General features: G+C 37.4%; 1 protein-coding gene across 1 annotated transcript in view; it reads right to left on the reverse strand.

Moving 5' to 3' along the window:
• Positions 1 to 15,889, reverse strand: part of RAPGEF2 (Rap guanine nucleotide exchange factor (GEF) 2) — a 69,239-nt gene extending 53,350 nt beyond the window's left edge. Inside the window, exon 1 of the mRNA XM_010023850.1 lies at positions 15,518 to 15,889. Within this exon, the coding sequence (XP_010022152.1) occupies positions 15,518 to 15,577 (60 nt within the window). The 5' untranslated portion in view covers positions 15,578 to 15,889. The remainder of the gene's footprint in view (positions 1 to 15,517) is intronic.
• Between the last annotated feature and the right edge of the window lie 626 nt (positions 15,890 to 16,515).

Here is a 16,515-nt window from a genome sequence, read left to right on the forward strand (position 1 = left end):
GGGGAAGTTGTATCATACAGGTATTTACAGTGCCTGTGAACCAAGAACAGAAAACTTAAAAATGCAGAATGGATTTGAACTAAATCACACTAAACTGAACTAAATCCTGCTAAACAATTTCAAAAGCTCTTCTCAGTTTTTTGACATTCTGAACTCAAGCCATTATAACATATTCACAATGAACAGAATGAACCTGCAAGATTGAAATACTTGTATTTAGAACTTTATTCAGAAATCTGCCTCAGTCAGAAAACACCTGGTGAATGTATAACTTCTTCACTGGGCAACAAAGGATAATTTAGTACTTTTAAAACATGGGATCTGTGGTGGTTTTAAAGTTAGAGCAGTTCTGCTCTAGGGATCAAACTAAAGAGACTGTTCTACAACTGGTTTGACTATAGGTCAAAGGGTGTATGCAGGATTTTCAGATCTTCCTCCTTTTTTTCAGTAAGTATCTGGTATTTTACATTAATCAGTTCAGTTTGTTTCATAAAGTGATCAGATTTAGATCAGATCCCATTCTGAGTCATTTTGAACTACTACGAAAAGCAGAATCTCTATTCCAGTGTATTATATCTGCACATTTACAAGAACTTACCATATCACTCTTGGTAGCGTGCCGCTGTACCACCAAACACTTGCATTTAGAGCTTTAACAGACCCTGCACAGCCTACACCAGCATACAAATTAACAACTTCCCAAAAACACTGAATAAAATTAAGAAGGGAATTAATATTGTGGAAATACGCATGATGAAAACTGACAACTAGGGACAGGCACTCAGTGACCATTGCCATTCAGACTGAAGGAAAGACCATTCTGAGGCATTTCAATTGACTTCTGGAATATCTCTAGAGTAGGAGTGCAGAAAATTGAGCTCAACCACCGAACTTCAGTAATAGCTCCCCATTATTTAATAGCAATAGATGTGGAGGACGAAAAAAAAATAATAAAGCCTGGTTTTGCAGAGATCTCTCTTGGGAATAACTGATTTTCATGTTAACATAAGGCATGTTCTAGTTGATGTTTTTCCCACAGTTAGATACTTCCAAATACTTCCTCTTGTGGCTATTTGGGTGTTTAGTATGCTGAGAACTACTGCTGGGCTGGAAACTGAATGTCCTAATTTCAGGACTTTTGGAGGCTTATAAGGTTAAATTTTGAACTCTTTGTCCTGTTACAAGTAACTGTGGGAGAGGAAGGAACAGAGAACCTGGTCACAAACTTTACTTCCACAGGAAACCAGACAAAAGATTTATGCCTGAGGATGTAAAAGCAAAAGAAGTTCAAGAACACTTTATGCAGACACGTATGTTTACAGGAAATGTGAATTGAAACATTTTAAGTGAGATGTTTTAAATCCTGCAGAACATTTTAAACAAATAAGGGGATGCTCACGTATACTTCATACACGGATGCATTTTGGGTTTACACCAATCTAATAAGTGGACATAAGGGGATGCTGAAGAGCAATTACACCAGCAGGGATAAAACTGATAGCACCTGCAGCCAGATTTTCAGCTTTAAAGCACCACTCAGGATTGAAAACCACTACAGACAAGTAAAGAGTCTAGCCCAAACATGAAAACATTCATCCTGGGCACATTTTAAATGGTTAAAGCAAAAAACCTATGATATGTTCACAATTCCAGGTGCTGAAGCCTCCCTCAGTAGGGTGCTTTTACACCATGTGTTGTTTTTTTGTTTTATACCCAACCATGGAATATTTCATTTCGTGGCTACAGCACTCTAGCCAACCTAACTAAGCTTACGAAGTTTTTTCAAACACTTATGAGGGAACATCTCAGTTTTGAACTGCAGCTGTTTAAACAGAACTACTGCAGAGTACTACTGAACTGGAGAACTGAATTTTACTGCACTGAACTAACTTATAATAGTAAAAGGAATTAAAAAAAAAAATAAGTGCTATGAAATGATGTTTATTTTTTAAAGATGGCATATGAAAAATTATAGGTGTAGGAAAGATGTTAAAATTCTCCTCTTTCAAAGTGGAGGGAAAAAAACCAAAAGAAAACCACAATGTGCTGGTAAATCCTGCTTGCATCACTTAGTACAAGGGATCAGCAGGACACTCTTCTGTGAGCATACGATGACTGCTACCTGGAGTAAAAGGAATGCAATACAGTAGGAGAAGATGTGAGATCACGCACTTCGAAACAAAAAACCAAGAGCCTGTCAGAAATTACTGCAATAAGATTTTACAGTGTATCAGCTTATCAGAAGGTGACTGCACTGTTCAGGTGATGCAGCAGAAGGAGAACCCAATGAGATCACAGCACGCATCATACAGAAATTCTGGGCTCTTCTCCATGGCCCCAGCAGAGACCTTATTGGGAAATGCTGCACACATTCCCAGCTTCATGTTTTCAATAAAGATGGACTTAAAGCCATATGGATAGAGTCAAAGAAGAACTATCAGGATCAACAGAAGAAAAAATAGTATTTGAGAAAATGCAAGAGAAGCATGGCTTATTTAGCCTGAGCTGAGAGAGGGTATGATCACTATCGAGAAATAGGAAGGAGGAAAAAAGTATTTCCAGTAAAAGGTGATGAAGGTGTCAAGCTGAAAGTACATTGCTACCTAAGAAACCACAGAGATTCTCAAAACCAGGCTCCATAACAGCTGTGTTAGAGAAGGCTTTCAAACCAAAGCTAAATGAAGCTGTGAATGTGCTGTACAACAGTGTGTAATGACACTGACCCAGAAAATCACTTCCAGATCCATGTCACTCCTCCAAACAGATAAATCTGGTATAATTCAGAAGCAGACTAACCAAAGGAGGAAAAAAAGACAAAAATCAACATGATTAACATAGTAACATTTTAGATTTTCTTATTGGTTGCTTCTTAGTAAAGACCTAAGCATTCTGTATACTTCCAAGGAAAATGCTTTTAGAAGACATAGGTAGGCAGGGAGTTGCTGTGGACAGATGCGAAACCTGGAGATTTCCTTTTTTATACTGAGTCTTACCTCTACAAAATACCAGATTAATTGAAAGAAACTTCATGAAAATTTAAATAGACACAACTATTCAGAAGCAATTGATTGAAAATTTTGTTTGAAGTCTGATGGCTGCAGCCATGTCAATGCCACCACTGGAGCTTTAACTAAAGGATTATCTTTGCTTTATATTATCAAGGAATAGTTAACGAGAAAAGTGGGTGGTTCTTTCCCAATACGACGACTTTGGTTTTCAGTAACTTAAGCAATAGGAGAGAAATGCGTAATGCTCAGCTAATGACTGGCTCCAAATAAGAAATCATGTACTTGCTCTACGATGGAAGTTTCCTCTGTTTTCCCTGTCTGACAATGAAAGATGCACACTTTGCTTCATCCCAAACAAAAAAATAAAAAATAAAAATGAGGAATTGCAATATTACAAGATGTATATCTCGACACACAAGTAGACATCAGAGCACTTGCTAAAGCTTGTTTTTTTTAATTGTAGCATTCTTTAACACAAGTGAAAAATGAGCATTACCATAATCATTGGTTTGAGATTGCTAACTGCATAATAGTAAGCATTCAAAACAAAGACACAAAATTGTAAAGTGGTGGTCAAAAGAAGAGGCAAATAATTTTGCTTAAACGTGGGGATGTTGTTTTAAAATAAGGCAAATCTTAAAAAACGTGTTATTTAAGAACATCTTAAAGTCTTAAATAATATTTAAATCTTAAAAAATACTTAAATACATTTTAAATAATACTTCTGAGATGAATGCACAGTGTGAAAAGGTTTTGTATTTGCATTAGGGAGTAATGAAGGTAGTATCACTTTTTCTGGATAATGTAAAAATAGCACAGCAACAAGGTGACTCAAAATATTTTAAAATGACAGGCATTTCCTTTTATAAAAGACCAATGCTGCAAAATCTTAAAATAGTATGATTTTACCTTATCTATTTTTAATGTCGTACTAACATGCCTAGCAGCCAAACAGCTCTATTACTTATTTTATGAGTTTTGGAAGTGCAACTGTACTCCTGCCATGGCAATGTAACAGCAATGGATGTTGCTATAAACTTCCCCCAGCTTCACTTGCTCTTTATTTTACATTTTCCCTCATATGGTAGCCAAAGAAAGTTAATGAAGATTTTTCACACTGACATAAGCTTTTAAAACTGTATGTGGTATCATGCATTCCTAATACCTCCAGAATTTCTATTCCATCACACAGAACAAGATTCCAACTTCTTTGAACTACTACGAATATTTACTAGTTTGGGCAAATGACCTCCTTGTGTGTGCTCACTGTGATCATAGGAAGGGAAAATGTAAAGCACCATTTTTTGCCTTTTCACTTTCTTCAGAAAGCACAAAGATGTTCCCTAAATTCTGGAGCACGGTGCAGCAACACCTGTGCAAAGCCATTTAAAATTATTTATGCAGATCAACACAGAACCATCCTCTCTATTAATAAAATTTCTGTTTAATTCTGAAATAACCTGCAGAGCTTTTCTCTGTAGTCTATCTGGCAGTTATTCAAAATTGTAATAGTGAATGCTAAGTTCAATGAGCCCTCCCTTCCCCACCACCTTTTTTAAATCACCTCATTGTTACAAATGTCCATAACAATGTATTCAAAAGATAAGTAAAACAAGAAGACCTGATACGGAACCTGCTAAAATCAAGGCTGCTTCAGAGCAAGGAGACATCATCAATTGAACCATGTTATTCTGCTTAAAATGCTGACATTTAGATGTGATTTCCAGCAATGTATCTATTTGTGTCTGTGCAGGTGTGCACACAAGAGTTTAAATCATCCCTTATTTTCCTGCCTTTGGTCAACAGCATACTAAAAAACACAATCCATGTAGCAACTTATACATTCTACTGACACCATGAAATATATTTAGGAAGAGATTTTACATCAGAGATCGCAAAACTGCAAAAAACTAAGCAGCACAGAAATCAGCTGGACATACTAGGACCAATAATGTAAGCCTGTTCTACAGATATAATTAGTGAACTTCATCTTTTTTTCTCCCGCCTACCAGAATATAAGCGATACAGACCCAGGATGTGTGCATGTGCATCACCTACTGCAAAAGGTCACCTTGCAACAACCAGAAAATTTGAGAGCCAAAACTTAACTGTTGATTTATGACAGCACTAGAACAGTCTTTGCTGTAACAACACCCCATGGTGCAAGAGATTAAGAAGGTTAATTTCTTTCATAAAAGCGGTAGACATTTTAGTCATTTACTGTATTGAACATGTTATCTCTGTGTGCTTAACTGAATAAAACCCCAGCTGGAACACTAAACCTCCACTTAAAAAGAAAAAAAAACAAAAATCATATTACTCTAACTCAGGAATTCCTAAATTTAGTTTTCCCTGGGTACCATCATCAGAGAAAGAATAGGAACGTACAATACTAATGGAAGTGGCAGGTGTAGGAGTGACATTTAACTGTCTAAACAACCTCTTCCTTCAACAGGAAAGAGGTAGATAACTAGATTTTCTGTACACTACTGCTGACATGCATGCCACTGTTCATGAAACTGTGCTTTAGTATCCATTTATTTAGGAATAGCAGCTGTATTTGGGGACCTTGGGAACTCTCTGTTGAACAGAAATATCTGAAATCCTTCTCCCTGAAATGCAAGAAATCACTCGTGTCCTCATGAAGCTGAAAAAAAAACCCCATTATCAACTAAAAGAACTGTCTCTTTTTAAAACCAAGCTGGACTGAACAGGACAGAAATTCAGGAAGTCACACCGCAAAGTCATACACGAACAGGCAAGGAGAGGTACACCTAGCATACCACTCACTAACGGAAAGTAACAATGTTTTCATTTTAGTTTGCTTTTCATTCTGCTCCTGTAGCTGTGAACAGCTTCACTGTTAAACGCATTAGCACGAGTCTTCCCTGTTGCCTTAAAAAAAATTCACTGGACCACCATTTCCAGATGCAAAGTTAATTATTTAAGTAGGACACATTACAAAGGCTCCGAAAACCATAAATTCATGCATTTCCTTTTCCTCCTGGCTCCTTAAAAGCAAGGACAACAGAAAAAAGATCTTCTGTATTATTTACGGATCTTTCACACAAAATCCGTCTACAGTCAGCTGCTTATTCAAAGGCCAAAAAACCTAACTCAGAAATCCACTGGCAATGTGGGTCAAAACTGAAAAGGCAAGCACACCAGGGAGATACATCCAAGTCTGACATCTGGCTCTTTTCTGAGCAATCTAGAAGTAAAGAGCTATCGCCTGCCAAGTATTTGGAATTGTTTGTTTGTTTTTTGTTTTTTTTCCCTAGCTCTTTATCAGGAATACATTAAGATTTAGAGGTCAGGCTGTACCTTGAGTGGGGAAGCAGCAGAGGCAGACAGTGTACCATGCAGGTTTTGAAGAACTTTTAGCTGCTCGCATACATTAAAAAAAAAAAAAAAAAAAAAAAAACCCAAAAAAAAAACAAGTCAGGAGTGCAAAAATTGTAGTTCGGTTAAAATGGGCACATGGATGATGGCTCAGTGAAATAAAATATAGCTAACTAAGAAATAATTCCCCAAAATCTATAACGGATTTCCCCCCCACCCCTCAGCCAGTTTTCAGGTACAATGTCATTTATTACACCATTTTCAAGCCATCAATCCCACTACCAGTATTAAATTTATGGTCTAATTCTGCAGCCACATTCTCTCTTTCAGGCATTACCATGCCCTTTCAAATCTTCTCATGTCAGACGATTTGACCGACCTTATTGACACTCAGGTAACTGCAGTATTCAGTACATTGGCAGGCATGCAACAGCAGATAGGCATTTAGGAAACAATGCTGTGGATGAAGTCCTAAAAGCACAACCCAGCTCCCATTCTCTTGGCTCTGCAGGGATAACAGCAGCACAGAACAGTAAAAGCCTATTTTTAACTATAAAGCAAGCCAACATGACTAAATACACAAAGGGAGCAGACCTACAAAATAGCACGACGTCATTTTTATGAAATCATTCTTCAGAAGAGAAAAAAAAAGCAGCTTTAATCCATTTTTCTTACTTGCAAAGTCACAGTTTGGAATCAAGCTATAAACTAATAAATCCTATCCAGCTGGTGTGTCCAAATGACCCAGGGCACAGTGCCTGTGCTTGTCAGCAAGCAAGCTGACAGGCTGCACTCAGATAAAATGAGGCAATATTTATAGACTGAGTGAAAGAAATCACAGGTTGAGGAATGTGACCACTGGGCTATTGTCTGGGTTTACAATGTAGTTCCTGGTTGTCCATATGGCTCTGAAGATCAGGTAACTGTAGTTACTATGAGATGCATTACTGATACCAAACAGCTGCATTTTGGTCACCAGCCAACTCTGGTTCAGTTGAAACAAGTTATCTACAGGTAGAAAGTTACAAGTGCTTCATGGAGCTACATTTTATGATTGCTGTAGCAGTTGTTAGCTTATTAACAGATACTGAATGCACCTCTAATGTAATACTTAGCATTTCTTTGCATCCTAAGTCACAAGCCTACTTTTCTTCTATTTTGAAATGCAATTGGCTCTTGATTCAAATTAAAAAGCTGGGACTGAAAGACATGGCTGGTGCTAAACCAGTTTTTGTATTCCCGGTCCAAAGGAACAGTGTCATCTCCCTTACAAGCTCAAAATGCCACAGAGGTATGCATATATTTGACTGTAGAGAGTCACAACCATCTTCATATTCAAGGCAAAAATCTTCACTCTGTGTAAAATGGTTCAGAGATTTCTATTGTTTTTTAGAGTTGTCACTAAACTGGAACTTGGGCAACATGTAAGTTAAAAATCAGAAAGCTCTACTGATTTAAAGGAGGGGCACTGGCACTACCATCCACTACCCTGCACAGGGACCACAAAGCACAGGAACTGTGGAATTTGTAGCAGGTCAAACTACTTTATGCCTCTTTAAGGCACTCCAGACAGGCTTTTGTAGGAATGGCATGTTATACGAGACATCAATCTCCCTGCCTAAACACAGGACTCGGGAAAGGCCAGAAAACTAGCCAGTCCAAGCTGTATGATCAGGCTACTCCCCCAATAAGGAAAATCCTTTTTCATTTTTCATGGAAAGGGAACTAAACATGTGGGGATTTTGTGCTCCAACATTTGCAGTGGAGACCATGGATCACCAGACGACTGCTGCCCTTATTTTTAGCTTTTTGACCGACTTAAGGTTAGGCCAAGTAGAGAATGCCAGGTTAGCTAAATACTTCCCATCTGCAGTGAGGCCAACCCAAAAAGACAGGTAAGGGACTTTTGGCCAAAGGCTGGACCCACATTCTTGCATACTACCGTACTGTATCAGCCTAATAACCAAGCCCAGCATCACAAGCGTAAATTACAAACACCACCTACACAAAATTTCATCCTACCTTCCAGTTATTGCACCAAATGCAATTGATTGTGATCCTTCATCTTTTCCAAGAAAAAAAGTCAATAGCTCATCTCCACCACTGTATCTCAGCTGTATTAGTGACTAAATATTCAGCACTGTTTGGGTCAGGTGCTATGTCGACATAAGGCTATTTACCTTCAGCATCACCCACATAAAAGCACTGCAACCTGTTGTCCTTTATCTGCCCTTCTAGTATCACCATACAAATACAGGTTTGGGAGGGAATGACAAACACTCGTAAATTCCAGCTCCTGGGCATAGGATCAACTTTCACAAGCAACCCACTGAGCAGAGACCCTTCAATAGAGTTTATTTTTCCTGTGGTTCTCAGCTGAATCATCACCATCTCAAAATGAACAGCAGAAAAAGACTACTGGCAAGCTGACAAAATTGGAAGAAGCACCAACCAGCCAGCACTGGGATACTGTATGAGTGCCAGTTACATTTCAGTAACAGACTGACAGCTTAAACACGCAGAGGTTAGAATCCTAAAGATCCTGCAGACATGCAAGGACATCCCACCCTTCTCTTGCACTACAGCTACCAGACTCTCTTACTTACAATATTGAAAATAAAGTGTGGCAGGTCCATGGTTCTTTGGTCAAGGGTAAATCTTGAGACATTAATATTTCATTTTTCTCAGATCCTTACCATCAACTATACTTATCATGTAGGGTCTTCACAGTCAGTAGTACTTTTCATCCATTGGCACTGGAAACACTGCTTCAGTATTACCCTTGCCTAGATGAATTCCTGAAATACCCTACTATCAAGGGGTTTTTTTTTCTTTCTACTAGTACTACTTAATTAATTTTTAGATGTAGAGAATGCTAACAAGAATGCATTTGTAATAGTGAAAAGAATTAAGTCTGGTTATGTATCTGCTGTTGCAACTAAGGTATCAAAAAATCAATATCAGACTTTAATAAAATAATCCTAAAATCCTGAAAAATACGTATTTATTTCAGTCAGACAGAAATCACACCACTGTGTAGTCATGAAAGGGTTAGTAAAATTAGTTCAGGTTTTCAAACATCAAGGATGCTGTTAAGAACCAATTTGTAGCAATTTAAGGCCTAGAATACACCAAGGAATAAAAAAAAATTATCTAAGATAGTTGAAGAAAAACAAACTTTAAACAAGCTTAAATGAATTATACTTAAGAGTTTCCAGTGTCAAAATCATTCATTATCCCAGAGAGCTGACGGTTTGAACACAGTTCATCCAATTCTAGTTTAGAAATTAGAAATCATGGTTCTTAATGCTCACATTGTTAAATCACGTGCAGTTATCTTTTGATATTTCACTGATTTTGCAGACAATCTGTAAAGCTATCAAGTATAGAAATACTTTACAGATGAGCTTCAGCTCATTTCAGCAGCAGATACAGAACATGAGACACTTCCCCTTGCTTTTGAATACTGGAGTAGTACCAGCAGCAGCAGCAATCACAACTGCAAAAACAAGCAACCAACAGTGGTTTCTAATCCTCTGACAAGCCACATATTTCTTAGCATATCACTATCCAAGATTCCCTGCCTTAAATAACTAAAAATGAAGTTTCCAAAAAACTAATTTACTTCATCTTGCTGGGATATTTTTAGAGGTCCATTTGCTAAACTGTCAGGTTTATGTCACTTGGAAATTGTTTAAGGTGCAAGCATATGTACCACTGTTAAAATTCCTGAGCCAGTATTCTGCAAGGGAGTGCAAATATTTTGCAGGTGAAAGAATCAACTTGAGATACTGAGGCACAGGATATCCTTATGTGACTGTGCTTGCTTCTAGTTACAATGGACTTCACATTACTCTATGTACACATCGCTAATTCCCTGATATTTTTAACCTATGCTACTTAGCTCAACACAATCCATTATCTTCTGCTTTTTAGAGCTTCTATTATTCCCGTGTCTTTATTAACTTGCACTATCAGGAGCACATCAACAATAAAGCATTTATGATTTTTTTTTTCTTTGGATGTTTGGCTTTTTGGTTGCTAGTATTTTTACGTTGTTTGTTTGTTTGTTTTCCACAGTTTTTTTTAATTGTTGGGTATCAGCAGCTCTCAATTTCAGCTGGATTTTCAGCTGAAGACCAGGAAGGATCACTGAGAACACAGTAATGATAAATAGCATTAGTCTGTTGGTCTCAAAATAGCATTTTGGAAAAAGCTGACTCTCCTTCTCAGGTTCACACCTGTACTGTGACTACAAATGATACATTTCCATGTGCTCCATCATAAATACCACTCCAATACCACCACTAGATTTAGGCACTTTGGTATGTAAACCAGAACCAGCAATATTGATTATGTTAGTCACAATTCTCATCATGAGGCCTGACCTTTTCCTACTTCATAAACTTGCTGAACAAATGCCCTACTGTGAGATCATCTGCACCGACTACTTATGTTGACCTGAAAAAAAATCATCTACTTCTAAAGAAGGTGGAGGAAGTACTTTTGTGCACGCACACACACACACAATATACATAAGGGTGGTGGCTTTTTTTGGTATGGTTTCCTTTTTTTCCTTCTTTTCCTCCTTTTTCTTAAATATGTTGTGCAATCTCCAGGCCTTGAAACAGTAACAGAAAGATGGCAGGATATCTCCTGTGAGCCAAGGATGCTTTCATTGCCATCTCTACAGGCAACTAATGCTTTCACTGTCATTCCTATGAAATGACCCAAATTTTGCCATTTATAAGCTTTGGAGAAAATCTGCAGCTAAATGTTGTCTTGCAGAACAGGAATTCAGCCAGACTCCACCACAGATCTCTGGTAGGATGCCAGACAAGTCACTTAAAATCAGCCTTTCAGGTGATCATTAGGCCATGGGTGCCTGAACTGGGCCAATACACAGAAATTAAACTAATAAAATCCATACTTTCAACACTTACTTAGGCCTAGCTATGCTGAGGAATAAACATCTTAAGCTCTCAAAATTCTGTTCTTTTTGCTAAATATCCGCTTCAGCGGAGCTACCTGAAAAATTAAGATAATGCCACCCCTGCACTATTTCAATGAATCACATGAACACTGTAGTGACAAACACCTTAAAAAGCCACAATAGAAAAAAAAATAAATAATAGTAATGCTTTCATCTTCTGAGTAGGACTTGAATAGTATGCCAAAAACACAACCTGGCCTTTTGAGCAATGAAGCTAGCCCAAAGTATCAAACAGCTGCTCATTAAACCAGGGCTATCCATCTTGAGATGAATCTTGTGTAAGATATATGGTCATGTAATTAAAGACTGTATCATAATGCATCTATGAAAAGGTGAAACACTATTCCTAATCATATGAAAAAATCCACAACTCCTTTATTCAGAGAAGTTACTTCTTTCAAGACATATAAATTAAAAGGAAAGGAATAATCAGAAGAGGCCAAACCAGAAAATATACCAAAATAAATGATAAAAAATAAAGGTGCTTAACAAAACCAGAAAAAAAAAATCTGTATCAAGTCCCAGTGCAGTGTAATTCATTAAAATGAACAAAAATCACAACCACCAGCAGATGCAGTAGCTAATAGATTCCTACCTAGTTGGAATTCTTTTTCATACATCTGTTTTTTCCCAGACATATAAACACATAAAAGCTTAACAAGTGTAGCCACCTGATCACAAAATCACACCTCTTTCTCTTGCATTATTAGTGTTGTGTGATGCTCACTCAAAGGACAAATAATTATCCCGTGTTACATTTATTGTTTGAGTTATAAAACAATACTGATGATCTCTTCCAGAAACAGAAAATTATGCTTATTCTGTATAGTTCTAGATTTCTTAGGAAAGCAAGCTAGCCAGCACCCTTACTACACATAAAACTAAACCAACTTTATTTGAACAATTCTCACTCAACTCAAGGCTTTTCCTCAAAATACCACTCAGTTCCTTCTCATTCCTGTCAGTGAGGGAGCACCTAGCACTGTGCCACAAATCTTTGTGTACTAAAATAGAGTAAGTACAACCCAAGGATTTGACTTACTGCTTTCAATATTTCTCAGTAATTCAAGACAGGTCAAGTACATCAAGAGACTGAAGTACCTACATGATAACTAAAGGAGAGTCACTGGGCTGGTAGTGAAAAATACCCCTTAGTAGCAGACTATATTTCAACAATACCCAAAGTAAAAATGTAACTTACACTTTCTTACAGGTTGTGCGTAAATCACTCCAATGTACTCTGCAATTCATGAGCTGTTAATCATTATACAGTCATGAAAGAAGTACACATCAAGTCACATTTTTAAAAACCATTATACCTGTCAATTTATTTTTTTAATGACCTTGACTAAAGTTCCTACAAAAAAACACATGCAAGGAAAAAGGTGAAACGAGATAGAAAGATGACATTTTACAAGGCCCAAACCAACCGTGAGAACCTTCATGCGCTAGGCCTTCATGTGATTTTTTTCCACATAATAAAGCACGTATAAGATGCAATGTGTGAAGCTTTTCAAGAGATAGTTGTTTCAACATCTACAAAGCAACATTTTTTTCTGAAACATCACTCAGTCTCCTAACATCTAAGATAAGGAAAATTATAATGAAATCACTACAAAGCTAGTTGAGAGGGCTCTTAAAAACAGCAAGGATACAGGCAAATAGAATGAACCTACTGAAATACATGTGATCTAGTCAAGTACGCCAAATCCAAGAACTAAGCAGAACAACTTTTGCAACAACTCAGCTTTCATTTCTTTGCCATCTTTTACCCAGAGCACACTTTTACTCCCTGTCCAGCAGATGACACAGTTGTGTATGAAGGAACACCATCAATAGCTCAACATGACCTTCAAATAAGTGTCTGTAGCACTGCTTCAGGCTTCCAATTTATGAAACATGAGGCATGTAGGGCCAGTACACTTGATTGATGCTGCTGATTTCTTATACTAAATAATGTAAGAAACACAACACTATTTCTCACTCTTCCTCTCTCCATTTTCGCCACAATGAACATAATGGTTGGCTTGCGTATAATTTTCACAGACCAGTAGATTTAAACCATATCCCTCATTCCCTAAGTAAACCAATGTGAAATTAAGATTTACCAGCATTAACTAAAATTAATTCACAGAATTTTGTGAAGCCTTGCACAGGAGATTTTTGCATCTGATTCCAGATTGTCCCAGCAAATCAAGCTGCGAGACTCTAGGTGGGGATGCCACAGAAGTAATTAAGGCTTTCTCCTTGAAATAAGTCAGATGTCAATAAAAGACTTAGGATTTTGGGAACATACTAAAATGAAAATAACTCATCACCAAAAATGATTAATCCTTTAAGTTTTCCTTTTAGACGAAGCAAGACAAAGTCTGTATACCTTGAAACTCCAAGCTTGCCTTTCCTCTCTAACAAAAATTCACGTCCTTTGGTCCCATTTTCCAAGTAAAATAACTTCTACCTGGAGAACAAGCGAGGAAAGTTTCACTGCCAAAATGGTGTTTTTCACTGAGCTACCTTGTGTTCTAACAGTTTCATCTTAAAGTTCTATATAAACTCTAAACTACGTTTTTTGCTCATGCAAATTCTGCAATTGTGTGCCAGTCCTACATCAAACATTTCTGTCTCTTACATATATGTGGAAATTTCTAAGGTAAACTAATTTTCTTGTAAAGCAATACTGTGACCTTTTCCCTTTTGCTACTCCTACGTTTTCATCCAGAAAGTAAAATTTATCTCTATGATTTAATTAACTCAAAGTAATACAACCAAAATATGACAGAGCTTGTAACATAGTGTTTCTAGAATGCCAGGTTAGTATTTTTTCCTTTATCTATAAGCAATTATTTTACATCAGTTAGACTTGCTGGGTTACCAGAATCAATCTAGAACTTTTCATCAACATTCTTTGGAGAGTAGAAAGAGAAGGAAAACCCAATAATTATGCAGCTTTCTCATTGTATTCCTATTTGTAAATTCGAGGTATCCTATTCTATTTCAAGTTCTTCAGAATTTGAGTTTCAGGAGGTAATGAATTTTATTTATTTATTTTTTAGATTAAGTTTTAAATATTTCATGAACACCAAATGATTTGGTAACATGAACTCTTTTTATACTCAGAATGTAATTAAGGAGGAGGGGAAGGAAGAGTCTACAAGAAACTCTGATATGTCTGTTGCATGCATAAGAAAAATCCACTGGACACATCCTGAAATGTTTCTCGATTTGTTCCCATATTTCTACACAATCTAATCAAATTCTTGAAGAAAATGTTCCTCCTTTAAAAAGTTCCTGCTATCACATCTTCCCAATATTTACAATTCTTAGCCGTATATGCTGAACATACTGTACACACTCCCATGCACATTCTAACACACACAGTATGCACATAACATATATAAAAATATCTTTCCAAGAAACAAATTGTAAGACTGAAAATTATATTAAGCCATGTAAAATCTAGCATGAAGATTTAAGACTTTAACTGAGCAATAAGAATCTATACTTCTACAATCTTTTTATCATGTAAAACCTAAATATCTAATTCCTGATACCTGAGGCCTTTTGAAATAATGTTTGCTCTTCCGCTTATGAATGCATTTTTCCCAAACAATAAACACAGGCAGCCTATGGGATTAAAGTGTGACAAAGGTGTAGCTGACTCATGGGATCAATTAGAAAGCAGCAGTACTTACGCCTTTTGTTCCTTCCATGTTTTACTAACAGTTTCTGCATTTTCAGCATAAGTGTATCGCAGATGTTAAACATCATGCTACAAGGCAACAGCACACAAGTACCATACACTAGGCAGGATAAATCTATTCTTATCCCCACCTAAATAATATCACTTGTTATACAGCTTGCATATTTCTTTAAAGTTGCATACTGATTTTAGCAGAATGCTCATAGCTTCTTGCCCAATTAAAGTATGTCAGCATTTTTTCAATAAATTTTTAACATTCAAAATGAACCTACAGACTTGCCTTTTCTAAGCTAAAAACAATCTTAAATACAGCAGCCGACTCTTAATGCCACCTCAGATAAAGCTTTCCCTCGAAACCCACTGTTAAATTCACAAGCAGGAAAGCCCACGAGCAGGACGACAAGCAGTTTCAATCTCCATGCAGTTTGCCCGTGACAGGTTATTGATAGAACAAGCAGAATTTGCAATACTTACTGAGTGTTTCTCCTGCTGGCCCATAACTCCATGGTTAGCTGGGATTGCAAGTGGTTTCATAATGAAGAAACATAAACTGAACTGAATTTACACATCATGTACCAATTTCTTATGGATGGCAAGTCACCCTCTACAGCATTAAATTAAAAAGAGGAGGAGGGAGGGAAACCAAGCTGGAGCTAAAAGTATCACTAGTGGTAAGCTCAAAACCCCCCTCACACTTGTAGTGCAGAGCAGCAATCCAAACGACAGCATTAGTCTCCATTTTTGTAACACAAAGTCTAAGCGTGTCAGGACATACAGAGCCTGATGAAACCCTACATTATCCAGCATTCATCCAGGGGAACAAAACCATTCCCTGAGCCTGAGGAATGGGAAGAAAAGAAAAAGGAGGAAAAAAACTAAAATGGCTGACTGCACAGACTCCCTCAAAAAGGCTTAATACAGTATTATATCAGTCAGGGTGCAGGAACCAGCCTCCAGCATTCAGCCAAGCATTGTTAATACTCCTGTTTCATTTGCAATCACACACGCAGCCTCCCCCCGCTCCACCACTACCCTCCACTCCCCCAAAATCAGGGCAGAGCACGCGAATCGGGACCTCCTCCCCTGGCTGCTAATGATGCTGACAGAGTAGTGACCAGTGATCTCTGTTCCACTCAGCTAACCAAGTTTGCACAATTAATCTCAGCAGCATGACATTGATGGACATTTAATTTTATGATGCCTGTTCCTCACAATCAAGACAAGCATGTCTACCGCCCAAAGAGTCAGCAACAAAAATACAACACAGTTACACACACACAAAAACCCAGAGAATCATGAGTCTGAATGCAATACGCCAATATAATTACGTTATTGTGCTTACTTTGGAAGACCATGGCTGCAGGCAGTTGGCATAGCAACGCACAAGGAAAGCCATTTCCTGGGTAGAAAGAATGCTTCCTTTTCTAAATAAAAAATTCCTCTTAGGATACAAACGGCATTGCTGCTTCCTG

This window comes from Nestor notabilis, unplaced genomic scaffold (assembly GCF_000696875.1).
Source record: "Nestor notabilis isolate BGI_N333 unplaced genomic scaffold, ASM69687v1 scaffold211, whole genome shotgun sequence".
In the NCBI taxonomy this organism is placed as follows: Eukaryota; Metazoa; Chordata; class Aves; order Psittaciformes; family Psittacidae; genus Nestor; species Nestor notabilis.